At 38.5% G+C, this 12,545-nt stretch overlaps 1 protein-coding gene across 1 annotated transcript in view; it reads right to left on the bottom strand.

The window, feature by feature from the left end:
* Window positions 1–12,545, bottom strand: part of SPAG17 (sperm associated antigen 17) — a 268,877-nt gene that overhangs the window by 230,039 nt on the left and 26,293 nt on the right. Inside the window, exon 3 of the mRNA XM_028488958.2 lies at window positions 12,044–12,127. Within this exon, the coding sequence (XP_028344759.1) occupies window positions 12,044–12,127 (84 nt within the window). The remainder of the gene's footprint in view (window positions 1–12,043; window positions 12,128–12,545) is intronic.

Below are 12,545 nucleotides of genomic sequence, written 5' to 3'. Positions count from 1 at the left end.
ATTTTCCCTATCTAATTTGGTTTATTTATTTTACAACTTTGTGCAGAGGGGTCAGGTATTCTAAGTGGGGAATGTCTTTAGCCCTGGGAATGATGTGAATGACTGATAAAGTCTAATCCAAAGTCTGAGGCCAAACGTGTGCCTGCAGAAGCCTGTGTTTGGCACAATTCTTTTAGAAACTTTAAGACCAGGGGAAACACTTCCTCCGTAACAGCACTAGAGAAAACTCCCAGAGAGCTTGCTCCTTTGTTTAGGTGAATTACTAAGCAGGTTAAACTTAACTGTCAGCTCCTTGACTGTAGGGACTGTGTCTCAAAGAGCTTGAAGTAACAGGGTGAAGCCTGAATTTGGAGCCTGCGTTCCAACAGAGGGCTCTGACGTTATCAGCTGCGGGCGCAAGGCAAGTCACTTAACGTCTTAGAGACTCTTTGCTCATTTGCTACATGAGAATAATAAGATGTAAGTCAGCTTCACAAGGTTGTTGGGATCAAATCTACATTGTGTGTGAAAAGTATTTTATACTCTAAAAGGCATCTTCCAAATGTGAGTTATTATTCTTGTTAATAAAGTCCCAGCAAAAAGCATTGCCTGTTTGAGAAAATGTCACATTCCATAAAATACTGATTCAAAAAAGACTGACTGAGTGAATGAATGTGGAAGAGGTTTAGTTTCAACAAACTCACTCAATGGTGATGCAGAAGTTGCTTCTGGGGACTTGCATTATTACCCCGCGCCTTGGATCTTGCTGACTCCTTCCCCTACTCTCCCTATCCAAATGAACATTCCTTCAAAGGTCCAGCTTTTATTTCTGATAAATAAATGCATGCTGATAGGATAACGGTATAATGGGTTAGCATTCTGAAAATGCAGTTTCATTTCATCTGAACCAGGGTTTTACCGACCCTGTGCCTGAACCCAGGCCCTGTGGGGGATATTTTTGGACAGGCAGAACTTCCAGCACCTCTTAAATCATATCTCACGGCAACTGCCTTCTCCACCTACATAGAGGGTGGGCCTGCATACATAAAACAGGACACTAAAACCTCTTTCTCCCATCTGATGACTAATCTTTGTCTCTACTTTCAGAAAGGGAAAGCACCATACATAGACTTTACCAATCCAATACATTTTCCTTTGCTTGCTCCAAAAAGAGAAGAAAAGAGTATGTGTGTGTGTGTGTGTGTGTGTGTGTGTGTGTGTGTGTGTGTGTGTGTGTGTGTGTGTTCGTTCCTCCAATGATTGAGGAATCCTGAAATGAACCTCTATAAGAAACCCCTGACAATGTTCTGTGGATGGTTTTGCACATGGAATTGAAACAAGTTGGCAGGAAGAAGAATTCTTTCTGCATAATTCAAAGCAGACATTTTACTAGGGGAAAAGCAAATCAGAAATTTGCTGTCAGTCCCTGAAATTTTATTAGTTACAAAAAGTAATATATTAGCCCCTTGCATTAAATCCAGATAGGATCTACCCTTTCTTTTCCCCCCTCTCAATGATATTCCTAAAATGAATCTTTGAGAATGTACTACAAGACTAGCTCCTCATAAATTCGTAGGACTCAGCAGTGGCGGCCTGTGACTATGTTACATGTTATTAGCTTCTCCTCTGCTTCTCTGCAGCTCCAGCGATAAAGGATAATATTATAAGACTTGAGAATAACTGAACTAATTACATGCTCCTTCCTTCCGATGAAGAGGATAATCTAATTAAATATTTCCCAATGAGTGAGTGAGCCCCAGGTGAGTTTATCTTTTTCATATAAATTCTTGATAAAGGCTAACATGGATAGTCATAAACTTGTCCGTTTGGGAATGTTTGACGTAGTACAGGGTATTCTGCAAGGCATCTTGTTGGCCTTTGCTCACTATCAGAACTCTATAGATTTCAAACGGTTAGGAGCACTGTATCCAAATAAGTATGAAGCCGAAAGATGCAATTTTAAAGGAAGGGGTTTATTGAACGATTTCACTTTTTCTGGGTAAGAATTTTTGTAGGACTGGTTTTCTATTTTTCAAACCTCTAAACTTGTAATGATATATTTTAATATATTTTGGAAGCAACATAGAGATCATATTTTAGTTAACTTACATTATCAGGCTACTTAATTGGGTTTGAGGGGGTTTTTCGGCCAGTCAAGTTTGTGAAATAGAAGAATGGATGGACTTCAAAACATAATATCTATCTGAAATTCACTTATTCAAGTTAATATTCTGTGAATTAATACGCACAGTAGCTTTTCAGTAAATATAAATGAATTTCTAATAGTCAATTCTCTCACCTTTAGTTTGGTATTTCTTCTTCCTTTCCTTGCTACCAAAGATGGGGGAATGAGTTAGAATTTCAGAAATAGAGGTCACACTAAAAATATGTAGAAGCATGAAAATTGTTACCATACTTCAATTCCAGCTACACATTCTCTCCCTCTCAGGAAGCAAGGCCATCTATATCTTTGTTGCATCTCTGATTGTTTTGGTGACGGCTCTGCCCCTCCCTCTCCCCTCTTTCCAACATACCCTGTCTGGGGACCATTACCCTTTTGGCTGAAAGTTGTGAACAATAAGTGAGGTCAGCCACAGGGCTCAATGAAGGACAGACTCAATTATAACCAAGGATTAAATCTATAACTTTTATATCAGACTTGCTACAAAGTATTAAAATGTCATGAAATAGCAGGAAACAAACATAGTATTTACAACATGATGGACTACCAGCTCTTGAGGGCAGAGACCAGGTCTAACTGAATCTTGTGCCCGCTATCCAGCCTGCAATAGAAACTCTGTAAACGTCTGCTGAGTGAAGGCTGAACTAGGATGAGTGTCTACAGTACCCTTTACTCCAGGGAGATGCAAAAGGAAGATAACACAAAATAGGTTTAGAGGACTCTAAGGTATTGGTTTTTCAAACTTTTTCGGACCTATATTTACAGCAAAAACTGTTTACATCACAAACCACACACATACACACACAGTTGCCACCAACTAAATATCTGTGTAAACCACTGGGTTGTAACCCACAATTAGAAAACCACCATATGGGATATGGAACCAAGAAAGAGAAAAAAGAAGGGACCAAAACTGCTAGTACCCAGGAAATATTACTGAACTACCATTGCTGAAATGGTTCAATGTGTCCTGCTTGTGGTCTTTACCAGTAACTCTCACTAGTCCTTCATTAATAAATTAGTTTTTTCAGACAGCAAACACCTCTTCAATACTTATTATGTACCAGCACCACACCAGGCATCTAAAGATACAAAAAATGAAAAAGACTAAAAAATCTGACTTCCTTTTTGACATTTTTCCTCTTAGAATATCTCTCAGACATATCAAATTTAACCCAGGCCAAACTGTACTTCCACATTTTGCCCAAATTTAATCTTCTTCAGTTTTTTCTATTGGAAGATATTTTTTTTTTTTTTTTTTTTTGTGGTATGCGGGCCTCCCTCTGTTGTGGCCTCTCCCGTTGCGGAGCACAGGCTCCGGACGCGCAGGCCACCGGGGCGCGAACCCGTATTGGAAGATATTTTTACTCAGTTTCTCAAGTCAGAACTTTGGAATCACTCCTGAAACTCACTTCTTCTCCCTCACCCCTCACATCTCACAGTGGCATCATTATGCTGATTCTTCTTCCTTAATATACTCTGAATCTGCCTGCTCTCTCCGTCTCCACCTGGGTACCCCAATGACCTCCTAACTGGTCTCCTCACTTCCATGTTTATCTCATGACCCCATCCCAATTTATATTTCACTCTGAAGTAGGAAAATATTCTGAAAAAGAACTCAGATTGTGTCACTTTCCCCTTTAAAAGCCTTGATGGCTTCCTATTTCCTAGGAAGTAAAACTGCAAACTCTTTCTTAACAAGGACATAGTAGTTCCTGCAGATCTGGTCTCTGTCCACCTCTGTCTCACACTCTCTCTCTAATTAAATTCTAGGCACACTGGCCTTTTTCATTCCTCTGAGAGGTTGACATCTTTCACTCCTGCCTCAGACTCTTTGCACGTGCTGTTCCCTCTGCCTGAATATTTTCCCCACTCTTCTCACTTGGCCTTTTTTTCAATCTTTCAGTTTATCTCCAAACACTCAGTTTAAAGTATTTTCCCATGTAATTCCTTCTGATTTAAAGCAATTATCACAATTTTAACTGTGTATATATTTGTTTGCTTCTCTGATTTTTGCTTAATGTCTGTCTGCCTTCCCCATTCAAATATAAGCTCTGTGAGGGCAGGAAATTATATCTGTTTTATACACTAAGATAAACTCAACCATAGATTTGGTACATGATAGACATTCAAATATTTGTGCAATGCATGAAAGTGAAGCATTTCTTAAACCTTAGTTATTGTCACTTGATCACTTAGCCAAAGCCGTGTATCTGTGCATCGATGACTGAATAGATAAACAAAATGTCATAGATACATACAATGGAATATTACTCAGCCTTGAAAAAGAAGGAAATTCTGACATATGCTACAATGTGGATAAACCTTGAAGACATTATGCTTAGTGAAATAAGCTAGTCATTAGAGGACAAATATTGTACGATTCCGCCTATATGAGGTACCTACAGTTGTTTAATTGTTAGAAACAGAATGTAGAATGATTGTCAGGGCTGGGGGCAGGGAATGAGGAGTTGTTTACTGAATACAGAGTTTTAGTTTTGTAAGATAAAAAAAGTTGGGAAGGTTTGCTGCATCACAATGTGAATATATTTAACACTATGGAACCGTACACTTAGAAATAGTTAAGACTGTAAATTTAATGTATTTTTTTAACCACAATAAAAAATTACAAACCCTGCTCATAGATGTTTCTTTTCTTTCCTGCTTCTTAAAATACAAAACTGTAACAATCACTGAGACTGAGAATAGAAATTTTAAAAATAACATTAATTATAATAGCTAAACCTTACTGGACACTTACTCGAGGTCAAGAACTATGCTAAGTATTTTATATTTACTGTTTCATTTAATCATCATTACAGCTTTATGAAGTAGATAGTATTATCAACGCTGAGTTTACAAAGAACTGAAGTACAGCAGAGTTATGTAACTTGTCCAAGATTACATAGCTAGTAAGTAATAGAATCAGCATATAGCCCAGGCAGTGTGGTTTGGATCAGTGCATCTAACTCCTGGATCTAGGTCTCATCAAACTAGCAGAAGATACTCTGAAAGACTCAGTCACCTTAACCATACAAATCTTAACTCTAAGAATTAAAAATTCTTGTTGACCCAAACATCTGAGCAGAAGCCACTCATGAACATGGCTCAAAAATAACTAAAATTGTTTGACACCTTCATTATCTGCTTATATACCTTCACTGTTTTCACCTTAGTAGGAAAAGTAATAACCATATCACAGAACTACTGAGAGATTTCAAGCTTAATTCTAATTACTAACAGTAGCTTGTATTCAAGAAATGTGAAACCACAACCATCACTTGTAGAATCTAAACTATTCTTAATTTTTGTGTAAAGACAAGGAGAAGGAAATCAACCAGTTACTTAAACTTCCTGAGCTTCACTGTCATCATTTGTTAATTATCTCCTGGCAAGTTGTTGAGAAGATTAGGTTAGCTAATATATACGAGACACCCAGCACACAAAACTTGGAATAAACTAAGTGTTCAATGAATGGTAACTATTATTACCGTATATAAAGCCGGGTTAGTCACAGTCTTAGATACAGGAATAGGATGAGATCATCTTCATGATTCTTTCTCCAGTATCCTTCCAATCATGGTGGGAGTGTAGTGTAACATGTTGGAGAGGCTCCAAACCCAACCCAGTTAAGACAGTGATGGCCACTCTTCACTAGCTGAACCTTGCTTTATTCTTGTGGCTGCTCCTCCACTGATATCTGTGTGTCCTGGAATTCTTGACCAGATTCCTGCCTTACCCAGCAGTTCTCCCACTGGTCAAAGGTCCTAGCCAGCACCCCAATCCTTGCACGGTGTGCATTTCGTGATGAATCCCAGGGTCCTCAGCTTCAGGTACCATTCTTCCCCAGTGACTACTGGCCTCCCCCTGGACTGCTGACTATTTGCCACGTGGGCTTGGCCAGCTGCCTGTGCCTCAGGGTGGAAAAGAGCTGGGGGCATGATTTGGATGTCTCTGAATGCCTTTGCTTGAGTTGTGCTTTTCTCTGAAAACAGAACTCCAGGTTTCTGACATGCGAAGCAAACATACTGCACCCCAGGAGCCCTGACCTCCTGCTCCTCAGTGACTAGCTTGGCCTTACTTTCTCTGCTGGGCTGCTCAGGCCTCCTCCAGAAAGAGGAGGCTCAGGGTTGATAACCCATCTGACTGCTCTTTTTCCCATTTCGACAAAATTCATTCGCTTGCAACTCTTCATAACCCTTTATAAACATTTCTAGCACTGTGATTTCCCCTCGTTTTCCCTTGTTTGGGTGAGAAATGCCTCCAAAGCCCAGCTTTTGACACAACAACTCTCAGATTGTTTTTATAGTCCCAACGTAGTACTTCTTTGTTACAGCTCAATATTCCTAAATTTTGTTCCAAGTCATTATTTTACATTTATAAATATCAGGTTGTATTAATTGGTTCCAGCTTTAAAAATGTTCCATCAGAGGTTATTTTCTTCTATTTTGATAGTGGTTTCTAAACCTGGAGCGCCAAGGCCCTGATGTGGGCCATGTTCTGCAAGCATCCCTGAAGGACTGATGTGGAACAGAAAAGATACTCAGACCCTGGGCCTCGCTGTGTTCTTTGAAGACTGTACTGGCCATAATAGCTTCAAAGAATTTCAACAAGTTCCTAAGACATGACCTTCCCTTTCCGAAAACCACGTTGGCCAGGCTTGTCTTAATCAAGCTGTGCTTTTCTAAGCATCCTTTTACTTGATCTCCTGCAGCAGTTTTTAATACTTTCCCTACAAGTGAAGTTAAACTAACTGGTCTGTAATTTCCTGGTGTGTCCCTAAGCTCTATGAAATAACGGCATTAGGTTGGCTACCTTCCAATTCTTCCTGACTTTTTTTGTTTTGTTTTAAAACGCAGGATTGAAAAGGCCAGAGAACGCTTCCTGTCTCGCTTTCCCTTCGTTCCTTCCATGACATACTGCTCTTTCTGTTCCCAGTAGATCTCCCATTTTAATAACTTCAAACTTCTTAAATGTGTTCACTTATTATTCGTTCCTATCTCTGAAGCATGAGTTTTCCATTTTTCATTTTGACAAGGGCCACCCCCAAAAATAAGGGTTTACAATTCTATTGAATAGATTATTAATTTGAGGCACTGTTTAAGAAATGTTTCATATTAGGAATCTGGAATAGGGAGGCAACTAGATAATAATTAAGTCTGTGTTCTTACTTGTGAGTTATTATAAACACATTTTGGGGAAAGAGCTGAGAAATATGTCTACACGCCCAGGAATAGGAACCAAAAATAGAACTATTATATCTGGGAATTCTAATCCAAAGTACTATCAAAGTGTTTTAAAAATGTGGTGAAACTAATTTGATCAGAAGATATAAACTTTGCATCTTATATCTGTTTTAACTGCATTTGGTTTATTACTCTCATATCTAATACCATAAAAGTCTTTCCACATTTAATAATCTCCCAGAATTATCTCCCAATGGAAAAGCCCATTTTAATATAATATTTTAATATTTAAATAAAAAGTTTTATTTTTTACTGAGAGGAGTAAAGAGGAAAATTAATAATTATTTGTATTTGTAAAATTGCAATGTATCACATAATCTTTAGGATTGTCCAAATTCTTTATTGTATAGAATTAACTATTCTTTGAAGTAAGTGAGACATAAACAAGGACATAAAAAACTTTATTCTTTAAAGATGATTTTTGTTTCAGCAGACTATTGGGTTTTGTTTGTATAGTGACCCAATCTGTCTTTTCTGAATAAGTCACAGACAGGCACATAAACCACAGCCTATCTGCGGATAGAGGCCCATCTCCCGATAGGGAGGCATGACGATCACCCTTATGGAATGAGAACTACACAGTGGAATATACAACTTTTAAGATGGTAGACTCTGATTTCAGATAAGTTGGATAAACAACCCCCTTGCCCAGTTGGTAGTTTTTTCTTTCTAATTTATCAAAACTACAATTTCAAAGTCTGAAAATTTTACATCTCTCATAGTGCTCACATACCATGTATCAGATTTAACCATAAGAGGGATAATCTTTGCAGGTATGATATACTTAGACCTCTCTCATAGGTAACAGTTCAGTTGGCTTTGAATGACCATTAATATTTTCCTTTTTGGTTTTGGTCAGGATTGAGTATACCTGCAAATGAACAGGTCAGATTCTCTATGTGGACCATAAAGCACACACACAAATATTTGTGCATATTTAGTGCATTAATTTAAGTGCAGCCATGAATCTTAAAGCATGGATTTTTTTTCCAGTGTTTGAAAAGTTTTCTCATAGATTTCCACCTTTAGGATCTTAAAGTTGTAATTAAGATAGGTACAGGGTTTACCTTTCCTATTTTGTATATATTGTACCATGTAACTACAAATTTAGTACATATGTGTTCAGTCTTCTCTCCCACTCCTATGCCTTTGCTTGAGCTGTTCCCTTCTCAGAGAATGTGCCCTCTCCCACTTTTGAAAGTCAAGACCTATCCATCCAAAGAGTGGACAGCTTTGGGCCCAATGAAAGAGTACTGGGTTTGTGGTAAAGTGGAAAAATCTGAGGCTATGTATTTAACTATGGTTAAATCCAAGTTCTTCAGTTTTCTAATTAGCAAGCTTCCTACCTTCTCTATGCCTCCATCTTCCCCTATGTAAGATGGGGATATATACATTTCCCTTTAGAACTGTGATATGGGTCAATCAGGATAACATGTTTAAAAGATCAAACTTGTCAGCTTCCCTTCTTTTCCAATGCCACTGTCTCCACAAAGCTCCTCTAGATCTCACCCCTCCCCAATCCACCCAGGCTAACAGTAACCTCATCTTCCTTTAAATGTCCAGAACACTCCATCTCTCCCTCATAGACTTCCCTGACTATTTTCTGCATTGTGTTACTCAATTTAACAAACATTTATTGAATACCTACTATGTGTCAGGCACATATATATATATATATATATATATCTTTTTCTTTTTTTCCTAACTAGTCCTTAAGCTTCTTGAGGTTAAAGTCTTTATAATATTCATATTCTCCTCCCTCCATTGTCTAGATAGTGTTTGACACCTAGTGCTTGAACAAGAATGTACTGGTTAATTGTTTGGTATTTGGTAAAACTGGTCACTAATAATTCAGGCAACATCTGTATATCCATTCTCATATGTGTACACTTCTTCAAATAGGATTGCATGGTGAAAATTATGCTTATAAGTAATGCAAGTGTATGGGATCATAATCATATTCATCCTTATTAAATGCTACTACTATACCTACTACTACACTGCTACTACTATTAGAAAAATAAAGTGATAGCTAATATTCCTGAGACTATAGGCAAAGGGGAAACTTCTCTTCCCATTCCCACATAGGTCCTTGGAGTAGTTCCTGCTAGAGCAAAACTTGTTTCCAAAAAGAGAAGGTGAAGGAACACATGGGTAGCTATGTCTCTGTGGAATCACATTAGCACAAATCTAAGCAGGTTTTCAAAGAACTGTGGTTTATAAATAAATATTCTCTCATATATACAATACCATGGCTAGATGAAATTCTAAAGTTTCAGGGGAAATTACACAATTTCCAAACGAGGCTGTGTGTACACAGGACCAAACCATCCAAATGAAACCTTGAGCAAATCATTGTGGAATGTGGTCTTTTCTAGCCCAGACATTTCAAGTCATTATTGGAAATATGTAATGCAGTTCTGACACTCTTTTACTACTCATGGATCAACTGCGCTAGAAGGAAGTTTCACTCGAATTCTCTGCTCCTAATCGACCGCAGGCTGGGAAGCCAGAAAGCCAAATTGGTTAGAACTGTGTTTAAAGTAAGAATGACGAGGCTCTGATCTAAGGCCAATGACAGTATCCTACAAATAGAAGTCAATGTAAGTGCGTGGCCTTTATAATATCTATCTCGGGTTCTCCTTCCTCCAAAATGGAGATCTAAAAGGAAACAGAACTCTATGAATTTCCCATGTAACATAAGTAATTTTGTTGGATTCTCTTTTCTTTCCCCATCGCAGAGTTTCCTTTGAGAAGGAAAATATAAGACTTCCTAAACAGGCTCCTGAGGAATTCACCTGTAGCCACTGTCCTAGTTGCTACAGACCATGCAAGATTTTAAGCAGAAATAGAGTCGAGAGCCGGCTGTCTGCGTGCCTGGAAAGTCCAGAGGTCCCCAAAGAGTTTGGCTTGTGGTTCTCTTTCACGGCCACACTCCTAACTGCCTTGGGGCTCTCAGTAGGCACTGCTTGTAGCTTTTCACTTCTCTTGGGAAGAAGGACCACAACTGGTCCTAAGTGTGGAGGGACTGAGGTTGGATATGTGCCCTTCTTCTCCAGATGTGCATTCTGGCCTTGGCTGATGCTGCCCAGGAACCCAAATTTGTTTTATGTTTTTGATCCATTTTTGCTACAGTGATTGACATTAATGCACGTCTGGTGCACCCCAGGTCCATCTCGTGGTACTCCTGCTGCCTTCCCTTTTCTTCTGGAACCATTCAGAAAAGGGTATGTGAGAGGGTGTGGGAGGCTTATTGCCCAAATGCTCCACTGGAAGAATGCAGGGGAGCCAGATGTGAAATGGACCTCCCCTGAGTGAAGGCTACAAGGAGTCACAGCACATATTGGAGAGGAATGGCTTTCTAACCAAACTCTGGATTTGTAACATCAGGCTATCCCACAACCAAGTCAAAATGCCTGTCCACATCAGACGTCAAAACTGGCCCGTTATCATCTCTGATTTTCACTGAGCATCTTTGAAGAAGAAAGAGTCCTTTGGAGGCGGGGGCTAATTGATCCCAGGCCTGAGAATTGGACATGGATTTCTATGGCTACTTCAGAAGAAAACTTCCAATATTTTAAATCCAGGTACCACATAATGTTTCATCTGGGGCATGCACATGCAGGACATCATAACAAAAGCTAGAAGGCTCATTATTTGACTTCATCAGTGCAGAATTAGTTTGCCATGATAGCGAGAGTAGTGTAGCAAGAGTTAATGCTATAAAATCCACAGTATTGGAATTGTAAATAAGTCCAATGGAACTTGTTCAGATAGTACTCAGGCAACACTACAGAGTCCATTATGAAATCACCCAAGAACCGAGACACATAAAAACTTTATTAGTTATCACTGAAATAAAGTATAAACAAGTTCATCTTAAAAGATCCCCAAATCTTTATGCTTTCAGTCTACAGAGTCATAAAATAGCGCCTGACAAATTTTAAGTGATATTCTAATTAATCACTGGATTTTTAAAGTTTCCTGTAAGCTGTAAGTTGGATATTAACAAGACAGGGTAAGAGGAAAGCCCCTGTACTGAGCCTGAGTTCTAAGTCCTTTGCACAAACCCACTGGTCAGCCAGGCCAGACTTTTGCATCTGCTAGAAACGGAATGGACCACTAATCTGAAGATTATCCTTACTTTCACATTGATTAAAGTAGAATGTAAAATGGACACAAAGTTCACAAACGGATGGAAAATTATTCCAGTTGTTTCTCTGTCATGTGCAGGAAGCACATTCTGGGGCATTTTTACACTGCTTCTTTGGTAAAACTAACACGTTGTAATACACTAATAACACAACCCCCTTTAATACCATCACATACTCAGTAATTACCATGAAAAAGTATGATCCAACACTTTCATATACACACATTTCTGATTTATATTCTTCAATTGGATACAGTGACAGTGTAGACAATCTGGGACAATTTTGGTCCTAAAGGGGGATTTTGTTAAAAGGGAAGCAGATTTTTTACATGCCCACCATCAGGAACAAACAGCTCCAACAATGAGTGGGGATTTGCTTTCAAAGAATGAATTAACTTTTTAAAAAAGTGACTATAAAATTATTACTTCAATTCTTGTTTTCTAAAAATTACAAAAATCTCTTCAATCAATACGTTCACCTACCTCATAATATAAGGGAGCATTACCGCCTAGAGGTTTCTTTGCCTTTTTAGATGTACTTCCAAAAAGTGCACTTGTTCCATGGATCTGTAAGAAAATTCATCTATAATGAAAAAGAAAGGCTTTCTTAAAGAATCCTTAGATACATGTAACTTTCAAATACCTTGGTGACTTGAGGGGTTGGGGAACCTAGCAAGGAAGAGATAGTCATCAATTAGTTCAAATATTTACAGTCACTTTGGTAAGCTGTTAGTAATTATATGAGGATGTGCCAGTTGACAGAATGTTTCTGTGTTATCATTCCCCTCTGACCTCTGACAGCTAGGATTCTCTGGAGGCTTCATTTTTCCAGTTAGTTATGGGCTTCCTTGGAATATTAAATAGTTTCTTCTTTTTTTGTTATTGAGTCTTTTATTAAATAATTCCTCACAGAACCTAGCACGGAGCCTAGTATGACCTCGGACATTTTTGTTGAATGAATGAATGTTGAAAGGGCAACATTCAC

Source organism: Physeter macrocephalus, chromosome 4 (assembly GCF_002837175.3).
Source record: "Physeter macrocephalus isolate SW-GA chromosome 4, ASM283717v5, whole genome shotgun sequence".
Taxonomy (NCBI): Eukaryota; Metazoa; Chordata; class Mammalia; order Artiodactyla; family Physeteridae; genus Physeter; species Physeter macrocephalus.
Note: the sequence above shows the minus strand (reverse complement) of the source record. Positions and strands in the feature narration are given on the sequence as shown.